The 17240-nt window shown below is 39.8% G+C and overlaps 1 protein-coding gene across 3 annotated transcripts in view; it reads left to right on the top strand.

Moving 5' to 3' along the window:
* Positions 1-17240, top strand: part of LOC113109138 (E3 SUMO-protein ligase RanBP2-like) — a 145084-nt gene that overhangs the window by 111124 nt on the left and 16720 nt on the right. Inside the window, exons 17-21 of one of the 3 annotated variants that reach the window (XM_026272713.1) lie at positions 1785-1917; positions 2388-2482; positions 2578-4130; positions 4251-6175; positions 13339-13425. In XM_026272713.1, the coding sequence (XP_026128498.1) occupies positions 1785-1917; positions 2388-2482; positions 2578-4130; positions 4251-6175; positions 13339-13425 (3793 nt within the window). Of the gene's footprint in view, positions 1-1784; positions 1918-2387; positions 2483-2577; positions 6176-6301; positions 6322-13338; positions 13426-17240 lie in introns of those variants that run through there. The other 2 variants (XM_026272712.1, XM_026272714.1) reach the window with 2 other exon arrangements.

Below are 17240 nucleotides of genomic sequence, written 5' to 3' on the forward strand. Positions count from 1 at the left end.
AAAACCGGAAGTAAATGTCCTCTAGAAATAAACAAACTTAAACTTGAAACTTGAAATCAGAGTCGAATACACAGTCCAAAGGTCAAACACGGGAATAACAAACACAGGGGATAAATGCTCGGAAATGTCGGACAGGCTAAACAAGACTTTGCAGGGAGTGAGAGAGATTGTGATGCAGTGACTTATGGGAGATGTAGTTCGGGTGTGGTGCAACAGTATGAGAGGTCCTAGTGTCCAAGTGATGATATTGTGACATCTGGTGGCTGATGGGTGGAATGGTCCTGAGTGGAGTGCCCTACACTGAAGTTCATGGGCACTCCAGCTAATGATCGTGACAGTTACTAGTTAATATATTATCACATTATATCAGTACAGACTTGTGTTCTGTGAGGAGTGTGTGGGATCTAGTGATAATGTGAACCGGTTTTACCCTCCGCTCAAGTACACAGCATTAAAGTACTTCATGTGTCAGAGAGTACATCTGTCTAAAGCCATACCAGTGAGCCTTTACATTGCAGTGCACACAACAAGATACATAAATCCTGTTGTGTAAATGCATGAATGAATCATTTACAAAGCTTTCTGAATCCCCTAAAGTGTAAACTACCCATCAATTGCGAAATTTTTACACATCATTTATAGGTTTTTCTTCCCTTCCAGAACTAGTCTTTGCTCCTTTATCTCTCCAGCCCTCTAATTATACTAGATTTCCTATTGTGCTGTCAACTCAAAAAAATTGGAAACAGTTCTGACAACATTTTAAGTTAAAATCGCTCTCTGTTCTCAGCCCTATTTGCAACAATCACTTGTTTTTGCTCTCTGCTATTGATCACACTTTTAAAATATGGCGTGATAAAGGCACTGTTTATTTTTCAGGTCATTGATAATTCTTTTGCTACTTTCAATGACCTTATATCCAAATATAATTTACATACAACAGGCATATTCATGTATTTTTAACTTCATAATTTTGCAAGAACTCACTTCTCTAGTTTCCCCCAGCTGCCAGAAAAATCATAGCTTGAGAATACTTTGTTAGCCCCTAAAAATAATAATCTTATATCTTCTATCTATTTCATGTTCATGTTCTTCTAGAACTTCATTTCTCTCCTGTTTAAAGTCAACATAGGTGAAAGAGTTCGATGTCTGCCTTCTGAAGAGCTTTGGTCTGAGCTTTTCTAGCTCTGCATATGCCCAGTTAAAAAGATAGTACACCCAAAAATGAAAATGTTATGTTTATCTGCTTACTCCCAGGGCATCCAAGATGTAGGTGACTTTGTTTCTTCAGTAGAACACAAATTATGATTTTTAGCTTCAGTCTTTGCACTCTCTCAATCGTACATTGAATGGCAAATGGTAACATAATTGCATGCACAGACAAATCCAAATTAAACTCTGCAGCTCGTGAGGATACATTGATGTGTAAAACCTGTACTGTGGGGGTAAGATAAAATAATATGCAGACAATGTTCCCTTCACTGTATTATCATATATATATATATATATATATATATATATATATATATATATATATATATATATATATATATATATATATATATATATATATATATATATATATATATATGCTCTCTCTGTAATAAAGCATGCAAAAAAATCATCACTTAGGAACTACAACTGAACATAATTGTAAAGTGTTACTGCTTTTGCTGTGGTTTTGTGTAGGTATGAGTAAAATTCATTCAGATTTTTGTGAAACTGGATCAGGTGAGTTTCAAATTTTAGTCTTCATAATTTCTTGGTTTATTTTTCGTCTCACACAGAGTGAGGTTCATGGCCACAATTCTTCAGATGCCACAGCATCCTCATATAGGATGTATCGGGACAACTATGCTGCAGATGGACTTCAGGAAACATTTCCTGCAGTGCAGACATTCCACGGTGTTCCTTTCCCTGGTCAGTTCCTTAAATCTTTGTTTCAGGTTTTTAAGTGTATCTACTGGTTTTCAAAGTGTGCCCCCCAAATCCTGTTCACTTTCAACATCCAAATATACAGACAATCTCACAACAGTTGATGTGAAAAAGAGTTTTGTTTGTGCAGGTTTTTCTTCAATTTATGTAATTTGCTTATGCAAACAAACTGAAGCACTTGAATGCACACTAAATTCAAATGGGAAAGGAAAAGATTTTGAGTGAATATGAATTTACAATGTTTTTCACAAAGCAACCAAATAAATTTGTAAGATTCAAATTATTTGAATTTTCCCAGAATAAAAGTCCTGTATTTTTTTTTAAAAAGTCCTGTATCACGTTTGTTTTAACATATGGTAAAGAACCATATTTCTGGGGCATCACCAAAAAACAGAGAACCACTTGTGTATGCAGTAGTTGAGACATGCCTAAACCATTCCTTTTATTTGTCTCAGTTGCTACTACAGGTCCCTCTGTGTACTACAACCAGTCTCCAGCATATAATTCACAGTATCTTCTACGCACTGCTGCAAATGTTACACCAACAAAGGTACTGGAGGGATGTTCATGTAAACACAAAATATTCTACCCTGCTGTAATGAAGCAGAGAATCTATATCAAAGTATTGTTTGTTTGCCTCTGCAGGGCCCAGTATATGGGATGAATCGTCTTCCTCCACAGCAGCATATGTATGCCTACCAACAATCAACACATACCCCACCTCTTCAGTCAACACCCGCATGCATGTATCCTCAAGAGCAAGTCTTCGGTCCTCCCATCCGGTTTGAGTCACCAGCTACATCCTTACTCTCCCCATACAGTGAGGAGTATTATGGTCACAACGTTCCTCAGCCCACAGACAATCCAACGTTGCCAGAGCCTGGATATTTCACTAAGCCATGTCCTGTTACATCCACACAGCCAACCAGGAGCACTGAAAGCAAGGCTGTCGACCCCAAAATTAGTTTTGGGCCGCAGTTCACAGGTGAACATGCTAAGGTTCCCAACTTTGGAGGAGTAGCTGCCGGCCCAACAGCATTCAAGTTCAACTCCAATTTCAAGTCCAATGATGGTGATTTCACCTTCTCTTCTGCTCAAGTTAAAAATAGTGAAAGCCTCTTGGGACTTCTGACATCAGATATTCCTCCCAAAGCTGAGGTTTCGTCAGAACCAAAACATCAGACCCAAGACCAGCTGCCTAGCCAGAAAGAAGTCTTTACCTTTGGGAGTAAAAGTGCAGCAGGATTTTCATTCACTGATGGTGCTCCGAACAAGATGAGTATTTTTGGCAACACCGATCAAAGATTTAGTTTTACAAGTGGAACCAAGACAACATTAGGGAATTCAGAGGCTCGGGAAGAGAAAAGTGGTGAAAGTGACAATGATGGCACCCATGTGGAAGATGATGAGGATGGGCCTCATTTTGAGCCCATTGTGCCTCTACCTGATAAGGTCGACGTGAAAACTGGTGAGGAGGAGGAGGAGGAGATGTTCTGCAAGAGAGCAAAACTCTTCCGATTTGATTCTGAGACTAAAGAATGGAAAGAGAGGGGCATTGGCAGTTTCAAAATCCTCAAACACAAAAGCTCCGGGAAAGTTCGTCTGTTAATGAGGAGGGAGCAGGTTCTGAAAATCTGCGCCAATCACTATATCACTGCTGATATGGTCCTCAAACCAAATGCTGGATCTGACAAATCCTGGGTGTGGTATGCTATGGACTATGCAGATGAAATGCCAAAGACTGAGCAGTTGGCCATTCGTTTTAAAACCGCAGACGAGGCAACACTGTTTAAAGTTAAATTTGAGGAAGCTCAAAAGTTCCTTTCGGAATCCCCACAAGGACAACAGACTGAAAAGAAAAGCGAAACTCCAAAGCCTCAGGTTTCATCCAAAGAAATGGATCTCAAAACCCTGTTTTCCAAGAAGGCGGGTGAATGGGATTGTGACGTGTGCTGTGTAAGAAACGCTCCCACGTCTGCGGTATGTGTGGCCTGCAACAGTGCAGCTCCTTCTACAGCACAAGTCAAACCTGTAGAGGAGCCCAAAGGCTCTGGGCCTGTGGCTCCTCCTGCCAAATTGTTTTCTTTTGGACTTTTTGGAGATTCTGCTAAAAGTGCCACCAGCATTGATATCAGCTCAAAGGGCTTCACGTTTGAATCGGTTTCTTTTAAGTTTGGATCAAACGATGCTGTGGAGACATCTGCTGGCTTTGGAGCTCAGGTTGAGAAGAAAACAAGTCAGGCTGATGCTGCACAGCAAGAGAAAGTATCAGCAGCTCCAGCAGTCCCATTTGGCACTGGATTTGGTGCTGTGGAGACATCTGCTGGCTTTGGAGCTCAGGCTGAGAAGAAAACAAGTCAGGTTGATGCACCAGAGCGAGAGATAGTGTCAGCAGCTCCAGCAGTCCCATTTGGCACTGGATTTGGTGCTGTGGAGACATCTGCTGGCTTTGGAGCTCAGGCTGAGAAGAAAACAAGTCAGGCTGATGCAGCACAGCGAGAGAAAGTGTCAACAGCTCCAGCAGTCCCATTTGGCACTGGATTTGGTGCTGTGGAGACATCTGCTGGCTTTGGAGCTCAGGCTGAGAAGAAAACAAGTCAGTTTGATGCACCAGAGCGAGATAAAGTGTCAGCAGCTCCAGCAGTCCCATTTGGCACTGGATTTGGTGCTGTGGAGACATCTGCTGGCTTTGGCGCTCAGGCTGAGAAGAAAACAAGTCAGGGTGATGCACCAGAGCGAGACAAAGTGTCAGCAGCTCCAGCAGTCCCATTTGGCACTGGATTTGGTGCTGTGGAGACATCTGCTGGCTTTGGAGCTCAGGCTGAGAAGAAAACAAGTCAGACTGATGCACCACAGCGAGAGAAAGTGTCAGCAGCTCCAGCAGTCCCATTCGGCACTGGATTTGGTGCTCAGTTTGCCAAGAAAGATGGTCAGTGGGATTGTGACTCCTGCCTAGTGAGGAATGATGCCTCGGCAACTGAATGCGTTTCTTGCAAAGCCCCCTGCAGCACTGTAAAAACTAATGCAGCATCGAAAGGTGGGCTAGCTGCCATGTTTGGTAAAAAAGCTGGTCAGTGGGATTGTGACACTTGCCTGGTAAGAAATGAAGGTTCATCTAGTCATTGTGTTTCATGCCAGACAGCAAACCCAAATATGAAAAACAAGACCTCTGCTGCACCATCAAGTTCCTCTTTTACATTCAGTTTTGGTAGTTCTAGCAACCAACCTGCTGCGACAGGATTTAAAGCCAATTTCAATCCAGGCCCTGCTTTTCAGTTCGGCACAAGTAAGGAAAAATCATCCTTAGAAGCCTTCAAGTTTGAGTCCTCCACAACTGAAGCTGAAAAGTCATCAGGCAGTTCCACTTTTGCGTTTTCCATGCCGACGCCTGTTGGCGGATTTAAGTTTGGCATTGCAGAATCTGAGGCAAATCCATCAGACGGACAGTCCCAAAATGGATCTGCATCTGACCTCCTCAAAAATATTGCTGCGCATCACAAAGAGAAAGAGAATGAAAAAGAGGCAGCCCCAAGTTCCTCAGAACAGTTTGTAGACTCTGATAGTCAAGATAATAGTCCCCTCTTTACTGGTAAGCCTAACACCTTTATTTTCGTTGACTTGGCAAAGACACAAGGCAGTTTTCAGTTTGGCCAGGAGGATCCCACTTTCAAAGGCTTTGCAGGGGCTGCCGAGCAGCCCTTTACAGGGTTTTATCCTGGGCCCAAGGCCGACACCTCTGTCGATCAAGATGATGAAATCTATAAAACTGAGGAAAATGACAATATTCAGTTTGAGCCTGAGGGGCAGGGCAAGGTGGAACAGCTGGAAGATCAATTTAAACAGCAGGAAACCGCAAATGCTTTCAATGAAATCGAAGAGGCAAAGACTGCACAAGAAAAAGACACTCTACTGACCCCGTTTTCTGCAAGAGTACCTGCCTCTACCCAGGAGATGCTTTGCGGCAAGGCTGCAGTTGCTGTACTTGAGGAAACAACAAAAGAACGTACTGGAATCTCTGAAGAAAGCAGTCCTAAACTGGATCAGACACCTCAATGCACCAAGAATGTGGTCTCTTCTCCAAAGTTAGTCTTTGGTTTTGGAAGCCCTTTGCCATCGAATGAAAAATCTCTAGTTGTGATTTCTAGTTCAGAAGAAGAGGAAGTGGGTGCCTCGAGACTGAAAACATTTGGACCAGCAGTGACCAGCCAGTCATCAGTTGAGACTTCTTCCAGCATACCAACAAGTAAGCTATGTACCTCTGTAAATCTGTACATCTCTGTTTAGATCACTCTGCTCCAAACAAGCCTGTCTGCAATTTAAAGGTTCATTAGGTGACTGTCTTCAGAAATGTTTTTTTTTTGTTATGCAGGTTGAAAGTCTCTTCAAATCCTGATAGCAATCATTAAGTTAAGTGATCTAAATGTATTAATATGTATTTATATATTCTGCGGAAGGCGTAGGACAAAGAAATGTTCCTCCAAACAAAATGCTTGTTACAAGCGTATTTATTGACTTTCCTACCTGCCTGTTATCATATGAATTTGCATACTTCTGCGCACCCAGTTCGTGCAGAAAGGGAATGTCATCAGCGCATGAGAATGCCAGGCAAATATCAACAACCTGATCTTCCTTTCTGGTATTGTTGTATTTTTACTAAATGTGCTATAACGTTTTCTCAATGGTAAATGGCACATGATGTTTTATAAAAATATTGTATCTGGTCGTCTGGTGTGTGTGTATATATGCCTTCAGGGGATGTACTGTAGCTATGGATGGCGATTTGTAGGGAGGATGGGACATTTGCTTTCAGTGCTAATAGGCTAAAGTAAGTATTTTCCGAGATCTCCTGCTTCACCTTTTAAATAGTCCTGAAGATTATGATTAGCTGCTTCTGGTGTGTTTAACCGAGGTTGGAGCTAAGTGCATCTCCAGATAAGGTTCTAAGTAGTTTATTTACTTTTGTTTTTTTACTGTCAGCATTCTACACATTCTTATTGTAGAGGTTATTGGTGTATGTGTTTTCTAAATAAGTATTTCTGTCATATATGGACTGATCTTCATCCACTCAGTTTCTGATTCCTGCAACAAAATGGCAAAAGCTTTACTGACATGACTGGCATGATCCAAGCAACCTAATGTGAAAAACCAACATTACTTCTCTGTTCTCAGTCCAAATATGTATATGATTTAATATCTGCTAACTTCTAGCTCTCTCTTTGGAACTTCAGTAAAAAATTATAATAAGGTGTCCCAGTGACTTCAGTGTCCTTCAGTTACTCTTCAGTGAGTGTCTTGTAAAGTCAAGTCAAGTCAAGTCACCTTTAATTATATAGCGCTTTAAACAAAATACATTGCGTCCAACCATCTGAACAACATTCATTAGGAAAACAGTGTGTCAATAATGCAAAATGATAGTTAAAGGCAGTTCATCATTGAATTCAGTGATGTCATCTCTGTTCAGTTTAAATAGTGTCTGTGCATTTATTTGCAATCAAGTCAACGATATCGCTGTAGATGAAGTGTCCCCAACTTAGCAAGCCAGAGGCGACAGTGGCAAGGAACCAAAACTCCATCGGTGACAGAATGGAGAAAAAAACCTTGGCAGAAACCAGGCTCAGTTGGAGGGCCAGTTCTCCTCTGACCAGACGAAACCAGTAGTTCAATTCCAGGCTGCAGCAAAGTCAGATTGTGCAGAAGAATCATCTGTTTCCTGTGGTCTTGTCCTGGTGGTCATCTGAGACAAGGTCTTTACAGGGGATCTGTATCTGGGGCTCTACTTGTCCTGGTCTCCGCTGTCTTTCAGGGATGTAGAGGTCCTTTCTAGGTGCTGATCCACCATCTGGTCTGGATACGTACTGGATCCAGGTGACTGCAGTGACCCTCTGATCTGGACACAGACTGGATCTGGTGGCTACGGTGACCTCGGAATAAGAGAGAAACAGACTAATATTAGCGTAGATGCCATTCTTCTAATGAAGTAGCAAGTACATCAGGTGTTATGGGAAGTGTTTCCGGTTCCGGTTTACCTAATTAATGCAGCCTAAAAAATCCTTTAACGGATTTGGATATTAAAAGCATATTAGTATGTTATGTGTAAGCCAGGTTAAAGAGATGGGTCTTTAATCTAGATTTAAACTGCAAGAGTGTGTCTGCTTCCCGAACAATGTTAAGTAGGTTATTCCAGAGTTTAGGCGCCAAATAGGAAAAGGATCTGCCGCCTGTAGTTGATTTTGATATTCTAGGTATTATCAAATTGAGTTTTGAGAATGTAGCGGACGTAGAGGATTATAATGTAAAAGGAGCTCATTCAAATACTGAGGTGCTAAACCATTCAGGGCTTTATAAGTAATAAGCAATATTTTAAAATCTATACGATGTTTGATAGGGAGCCAGTGCAGTGTGGATAGGACCGGGCTAATATGGTCATACTTCCTGGTTCTAGTAAGAACTCTTGCTGCTGCATTTTGGACTAGCTGTAGTTTGTTTACTAAGCGTGCCACCCAATACAACCACCCAATAAAGCATTACAATAATCTAACCTTGAGGTCATAAATGCATGGATTAACATTTCTGCATTTGACATTGAGAGAATAGGCCGTAATTTAGATATATTTTTGAGATGGAAAAATGCAGTTTTACAAATGCTAGAAACATGGCTTTATAAGGAAAGATTGCGATCAAATAGCACACCTAGGTTCCTTACAAATGACGAAGAATTGACAGAGCAACCATCAAGTCTTAGACAGTGTTCTAGGTAATTACATGCAGAGTTTTTAGGTCCTATAATTAACACCTCTGTTTTTTTCAGAATTTATTAGTAAGAAATTGCTCGTCATCCAGTTTTTTATATCGACTATGCATTCCATTAGTTTTTCAAATTGGTGTGTTTCACTGGGCCGTGAAGAAATATAGAGCTGAGTATCATCAGCATAACAGTGAAAGCTAACACCATGTTTTCTGATGATATCTCCCAAGGGTAACATATAAAGCGTGAAGAGTAGCAGCCCTAGTACTGAGCCTAGAGGTACTACATACTGCACTTGTGATCAATATGATATATCTTCATTCATTGCTACGAACTGATGGCGGTCATATAAGTACGATTTAAACCATGCTAATGCACTTCCATTAATGCCAACAAAGTGTTCAAGTCTATGCAAAAGAATGTTGTGGTCAATTGTGTCAAACGCAGCACTAAGATCCAATAAAACTAACAGAGAGACACAACCACGATCAGATGATAAGAGCAGATCATTTGTAACACTAAGGAGAGCAGTCTCAGTACTATGATACTGTCTAAATCCTGACTGGAAATCCTCACATATACCATTTTTCTCTAAGAAGGAATATAATTGTGAGGATACCACCTTTTCTAGTATCTTGGACAGAAAAGGGAGATTCAAGATGGGTCTATAATTAACTAGTTCTTTGGGGTCAAGTTGTGGTTTTTTGATGAGAGGCTTAATAACAGCCAGTTTGAAGGTTTTGGGGTCATATCCTAATGACAATGAGGAATTAATAATAGTCAGAAGAGGATCTATGACTTCTGGAAGCACTTCTTTTAGGAGCTTAGATGGTATAGGGTCTAACATACATGTTGTTGGTTTAGATGAATTAACAAGTTTATACAATTCTTCCTCTCCTATAGTAGAGAATTAGTGGAACTGTTCCTCAGGGGGTCTATAGTGCACTGTCTGATGTGATACTGTAGCTGACGGCTGAATGGTTGCAATTTTATCTCTAATAGTATACATTTTAGAAGTAAAGTAGTTCACTAAGTCATTATTGCTGTGATGTTGGGAAATGTCAACACTTGTTGAGGCTTTATTTTTCGTTAATTTAGCCACTGTATTGAATAAATACCTGGGGTTATGTTTGTTTTCTTCTCAAAGAGAAGAAATGTAATCGGATCTAGCAGTTTCTAATGCTTTTCTGTAGGATAGGTTACTTTCCCACAAAGCAATACGAAATACCTCTAGTTTTGTTTTCCTCCAGCTACGTTCATTTTTTCGGGCTGCTCTCCTTAGGGTGTGAGTATGCTCATTATACCATGGTGTCATACTGGTTTCCTTAACCTTCCTTAAGCGTAAAGGAGCAACTGTATTTAAAATGCTAGAAAAGAGAGAGTCCATAGTTTCTGTTATATCATCAAGTTGTTCTGAGGTTTTGGATATGCTAAGGAATTCGGATACATCAGGAAGATAACTTAAAAAGCAGTCTTTTGTGGTAGAAATGATGGTCTTCCATACTTGTAACAAGAAGTAGAATTTACAATTTTGGCTATATGAAGTTTGCACAAAACTAAATAATGATCTGAGATATCATCACTTGGCTGCATAATTTCAACACTATCAACATCAATTCCATGTGACAGTATTAAATCTAGAGTATGATTTCGACAATGAGTAGGTCCTGAAACGTGTTGTCTAAGCCCAATAGAGTTCAGAATGTCTATAAATGCTGATCCCAATGCATCGTTTTCATTATCAACATGGATATTAAAATCACCAACTATTAAAACTTTATCTGCAGCCAGAACTAACTCGGATGTAAAATCACCAAACTCTTTAATAAAGTCTTTATGGTGGCCTGGTGGCCTGTATACAGTAGCCAGTACAAGCATAACAGGGCATTTATGTAGTGCCGCTGCTAACCATTTTGGTGCCCTAAGCATAATTCCTTTATGATCCCCCTACCCCGAGAAAAAAAAAACGTTTGGCACGGGGGGGGATTTCTAGACTAGACTAGAGCAATTATTAAATATCTTTCTTGTTCCCCCTTTTTTGTTACATATACATGGCTAAAATGTGGCTAATATTTCTATAGGTTAATGAAATAATACTGGCATTTAAAAAAAACAAATTCATTCTATTTTTGGTGCCCCCTCAGCACTTGGTGCCCTACAAACAGTGCGTGATGCGCGTGGTGGGAGCGGCGGCGCTGCATTTATCATTAACATTTGTTTCTCTGGATAATGTTATATGAAGCACCATTACTTCAAACGAGTTATACTTGAAGCCTGCCCTCTGAGAAATCCTGATAACGTTGTTATAAATTGAAGCAAAACCTCCTCCTTTGCCTTTTAGACGCGGCTCATGTTTATAACAGTAATCTTCGGGGGTGGACTCATTTAATATAATGTAATCATCAGGTTTTAGCCAGGTTTCTGTCAAACAGAGCACATCTAGATTATGATCAGTGATCATATTATTTGTTTTCGTAGAAAGGGATCTGATATTCAATATGCCAAGCTTTATCATTTGTTTATCCGTATTGCATCTGTGTTTTATTTGTTGAACCTCAATTAAATTGTTAACTTGGTTTGGACGTTTTTTTGTATTTTCTAGTTCGTGGAACAGACACAGTCTCTATAGTGTGATATCTAGGTGAAAGAGTCTCTATGTGCTGAGAATTAACTGACCTCTGTGACGGGAGGCAGCTAGCAGACGGTCGGTTTAGCCAGTCTGTCTGCTTCCTGACCTAGGCCCCAGTTAGTCAAGTATAAACACTAAGACTATTTGCCATATTTCTAGAGAGAAGAGACCATCTCTTTTCAACAGGTCAGGTCTGCTCATAAAGCTCGTCCAATTGTCTATGGAACCTATGTTATTCTGTGGGCACCACTTAGACATCCAGCCATTGAGTGATGACAATCTGCTATGCATCTCGTCAGCACAGTAAGCAGGGAGGGGACCAGAGCATATTACAGTGTCTGACATCATGCTTGCAAGTTCACACACCTCTTTAAAGTTATTTTTAGTGATCTTCGACTGGCGAAGTCGAACATCATTAGCGCCGGGATGAATTACAATCTTACTGTATTTACATTTACCATTAGCCAGCACTTTTAAATTTGCCAAGATGTCAGGCAATCTGGCTCCCGGTAAACATTTGACTATGGTCTATAAGTCTGAAGTAATAAATTTAGGTAAATGGGTGCAGAGTCAGTGATGGTTTTGTAGACAAACATCTATGCCTTGAATTTTTTGCGAGCAAGTGCAAACTGATAAACAGAGGTGTGATGTGTATTCTTTCTGGCTCATTATAAATTTATCTTGCTGCCGTGTTCTGGATTAATTGTAAAGGTTTGATAGAACTGGCTGGAAGACCTGCAGAGAGAGCATTGCAATAGTCCAGCCTGGACAGAACAAGAGCTTGAACAAGGAGTTGGGCAGCATGTTCAGAAAGAAATGCTGGACCAAGTTGAGTTGTGTCCAATACAATGGTCGTCCTCTATCTTAACTAGATTACTGTAAATCACTTTATATAATTTCAGATAAAAATATCAAACGAGTATCAGCTTGCGTAATCACTCACAAGTAAATACAAGCACATTACCCCAATCCTCAATCACCTTCATTGGCTTCCGGTTATTGAGTATAACTTACCGACTTCTGCTTTTTTTTTCCCATTCACTCCTTAAAGTGTCATGGAACCCCAGTTTCTGCACTGGTCTTTCACACCTTAGATCTGAAAAAGTCTCAAGAAAGGGGCCTGTAAATGGGTAGAGGGAAGGGAAGGGAAGAGGGTAGTAAACAGCCTATAAAACACTACAACCTCATGCATAATACAGCACAGTGATTGGATCATAAGAGTTCGTTCTCATGAATAATACTGAGAAAAGCTAGGAAAACTGATGGCATAGACACATACTCTTCAGCCACGGCAGCCAATCACCACTACGTATAAAAGCATTTACTGTATATCACTTTTTGTGATGTTGGTTCGGCTTTGCTGTTTGAACCTGAAGAATGATATTGCTAAAAAAAAAAACACACACACAAATAATAGACATAATGAGTGCTAATGTTATTTTCACTGATGTGCAACCTGTTCATATATGATAACATCTAAAAAATTGTGTTTTAGGGTTTCATGACACTTTAAGATCTTGTAGTGCGGGACCTTTAGTCACCCGTGTGTGACTAATGTGTTTTTCATGCTGTTAAGAGGAGGAGATTACAGTTTAGTCACTGACATTACATACATTCTTATAAATCACAATAAATGTTCTTTTGCTGCAAAGCACATCTCATTTTGACTCTTGCTACATAAGGACATTTGTCTTGGATTGTTTTCCATTTTGTTTCATACAGATCAGTGTTGAACATGCCACCATTAAGCATGAAGAGCTGCTAAAAGATTAGCATACCCAAAAAAGGAAGCTTTTTTTCATTGTCTTACCATTGTGTCAAAGTAACAAATAAATAATATTGGTATTGGATGTGGTATTTCTGCCCTAAACACAGAAAGTACAGAATAGCACTGAAACGCCCCAACCTTGAGAAGTTTCAGCAGTTACTCTCTCAACACATGATTATCAGTGATCTGTATTCAGAGAGGACACACTCACTCAAACAAGCTGATCATCTGCTGAATGATGTGTGTTTTTGCTTTTCTCCACAGGTATGTCTTTTGGATTAGCATCTGCGGGTGAGCTTTCATTTGCAGAACTCGCAAAGCTTTCAGAGGAATTTGCATTTGCCAAAAGAGGTGAGTGTGTTTACCTGTTTACCAGTGTTTCCCACTTCACCAGATTCATTGGACAGAAGCAGCTTGAGGGCCATTTATTTGATTTCTCAGATTGTCAAATCCACTGGTCCTTCTACTGAGCTATCTTGTAGGGTGATGTTTAGTATTTTCTCATTTGAAAATAAAAACACATGGAAATGTTATTATATATGGAGTATGTCTTCATGAATAGTCCGCTTCACTTCCAGATGTTTTTTTTCTTCTTTTTTTTCTGTGTGATTTATTTATAAAAAAAGAGGAAAAACAGGCAAAATGAATAGTAATAATAATAATAAAATCATATGTATACCCTCACCCAAACCACATGTTGAGAGCAGTGTCCAATATTATACTGAAAAACTGTGTGTAACAATACAAACGTTAGTTGAAACAAATTAAACATTAATTAGCCCTGTGAGTTGAAATGTGGAAATCTTCTAGTAAAGAAAAGGCAGATTTGAGATCAGTCTATAATTAACTAGTTCTTTGGGGGAAGTTGTGTTTTTTTTTATTTATTTTTTTATGAGAGGCTTAATAACAGCCAGTTTGAAGGTTTTGGGGACATATCCTAATGACAATGAGGAATTAATAATAGTCAGAAGAGGATCTATGACTTCTGGAAGCACCTCTTTTAGGGGTTTAGATGGTATAGGGTCTAACATACATGTTAGGGTTAGGGTTAGGGTTAGGTTAGGGTTAGGGTTAGGATTAGGTTTAGATGATTTAACAAGTTTGTACAATTCTTCCTCTCCTATAGTAGATAATGAGTGGAACTGTTCCTCAGGGGGTCTATAGTGCACTGTCTAATGTGATACTGTAGCTGACGGTTGAATGGTTGCAATTTTATCTCTAATAGTATAGATTTTAGAAGTAAAGTAGTTCATAAAGTCATTACTGTTGTGGTGTTGGGAAATGTCAACACGTGTAGATGATTTATTTTTCATGAACTCTGTATTGAATAAATACCTGGGGTTATGTTTGTTTTCTTCTAAAAGAGAAAAAAAAGTAATCAGATCTAGCAGTTTTTAATGCTTTTTTGTAGGATAGGTTACTTTCCCGCCAAGCAATACGAAATACCTCTAGTTTTGTTTTCCTCCAGCTGCGCTCCATTTTCCAGGCTGCTCTCTTTAGGGTGCTAGTATGCTCATTATACCATGGTGTCATACTGTTTTCCTTAACCTTCGTTAAGCGTAAAGGAGCAACTGTATTTAAAATGCTAGAAAAGAGAGAGGTTTTGGATATGCTAAGGAATTGGGATTCATCAGGAAGATTACTTACAAAGCAGTCTTTTGTGGTAGAAGTGATGGTTCTACAATACTTGTTATTCTTGTAATTAAATAGAATTTACAGTTTTAGCTGTATGATATGCTAAATAATAATCTGAAATATCTTCGCTTGGCTGAATAAGTTCAACACATGAACATCAATTCCATGTGACAGTATTAAATCTAGAGTATGATTTCGACAATGAGTAGGTCCTGAAACGTGTTGTCTAACACCAGTAGAATTCAGAATGTCTATGAATACTGATCCCAATGTGACACGGCGCGGTGGGACGCACAGGAAGAAACAGGGTCGGGGTCCAAATGCAGGGAAGAAATTACTTTAACATAAATGAAACAATGAGCAACAGCTGTGTGTGATTGAGAGACAGGTGTGCGGAGTGAAGGTGATGAGTCCAGGAGCAAGGGAGAAACACAGGTGGAGCAACTAAACAGTAATGAGGTCACAAGGTGGGCGGGGTCAGAAAAGGACAGGAGAGAGCACATGGCACCAAACAAACACAACACTCAGAGAAGACAGTGACCGCAAGACAGAAGATTGTGACACAATGCATCTTTTTCATTATCAACATGGATATTAAAATCACCAACTTTTAAAACTTTAACTGCAGCCAGAACTAACTCAGATGTAAAATCACCAAACTCTTTAATAAAGTCTGTATGGTGCCCTGGTGGCCTGTATACAGTAGCCAGTACAATCATAACAGGGGATTTATCATTAACATTTGTTTCTCTGGATAATGTTATATGTAGCACCATTACTTCAAACGAGTTATACTTGAAGCCTGCCCTCCGAGAAATCCTGAAAACATTGTTATAAATTGAAGCAACACCTCCCCCTTTGCCTTTTAGACGCGGCTCATGTTTATAACCGTAATCTTGGGGGGTGGACTCATTTAAAATAATGTAAACATCTGGTTTTAGCCACGTTTCTGTCAAAAAGAGCACATCTAGATTATGATCAGTGATCATATTATTTACAAAAAGTGCTTTGTAGAAAGGAGCCTTATATTCAATAAGCCAAACTTTATCATGTATTTATCCGTATTGCATCTGTTTTTTATTTGTTGAACCTCAATTAAATTGTTAATCTTAACTTGGTTTGGATGTTTTTTTGTATTTTCTAGTTCGGGGAACAGACACAGTCTCTATAGTGTGATATCTAGGTGAAAGAGTCTCTATGTGCTGAGAATTAACTGACCTCTGTGACGGGAGGCAGCTAGCAGACGGTCGGTTTAGCCAGTCTGTCTGCTTCCTGACCTGGGCCCCAGTTAGTCAAGTATGAACTCTAAGACTATTTGCCATATTTCTAGAGAGAAGAGCGGCACCGCCCCAGGAGGGATAAAGACCATCTCTTTTCAACAGGTCAGGTCTACCCCAAAAGCTTGTCCAATTGTCTATGAAACCTATGTTATTCTGTGGGCACCACTTAGACATCCAGCCATTGAGTGATGACAATCTGCTATGCATCTCGTCACCACGGTAAGCAGGGAGGGGACCAGAGCATATTACAGTGTCTGACATCATGCTTGCAAGTTCACACACCTCTTTAAAGTTATTTTTAGTGATCTTCGACTGGCGAAGTCGAACATCATTAGCGCCGGCATGAATACCAATCTTACTGTATTTACATTTACCATTAGCCAGCACTTTTAAATTTGCCAAGATGTCAGGCGCTCTGGCTCCCGATAAACATTTGACTATGGTGGCTGGTGTCTCTATATTCACGTTCCGTACAATAGAATCACCAATAACTAGAGCACTTTCATCAGGTTTCTCAGTGGGTGCATCACTGAGTGGGGAGAACCTGTTTAATGTTTTGATCGGAACAGAAGACCGGCATTTTGACCCACGACTATTCTTCCTCACTTTCACCCAGTTGCCCCGATGTGATGATGCTGGTTACAGAACCTAACAGTGTACAGGAATCCCTGAGCTAGACGCATCCAAAGCCGTATCTAGAGCCCTCACATTTTTACTGTCCGGATGCATGTCTCTAATTCTGAAACCCTCTCTGTCAGCTTATCTCCCTGCATTTATTATAGATAGAGAATTATATAGAAAGTTAAACTATACATGTGGCGAGCGGTTCAAATAACTATAGTAGGAGAAGAAGCCATTACTCATCATGATTGATAAATGATTCTTACCATAGTTGTTTGATGAACTTGTAAAAAAATTCAGTGAGAGAGAGAAGAGGAGAAAAGAAAAAAAAAGAAAACAGCAATAGGCATGAATGGAAATGCTATTGACAAGCTTACCATCTAACGAATGCTTAGGATAGCCACCTCAATCCTAAGCCATGGTGGAGGTTTATCATTAGAGCAACACCAGAATAAAATATTCTGAACATTTGCAGTCCAGTAATAAGTAGTTATGTGGTGCTAATCCACCCAACAAGAAATATAACTATCCAGAGATTTAAAGAAATGCTTTGGAATAAAAACTGGGATACACTGAAAAAGATTAATATAATTTATCTTACCTGCAAGAGAAAGAGGCAACACAGACCAT

This window comes from Carassius auratus, chromosome 9, assembly GCF_003368295.1.
Source record: "Carassius auratus strain Wakin chromosome 9, ASM336829v1, whole genome shotgun sequence".
In the NCBI taxonomy this organism is placed as follows: Eukaryota; Metazoa; Chordata; class Actinopteri; order Cypriniformes; family Cyprinidae; genus Carassius; species Carassius auratus.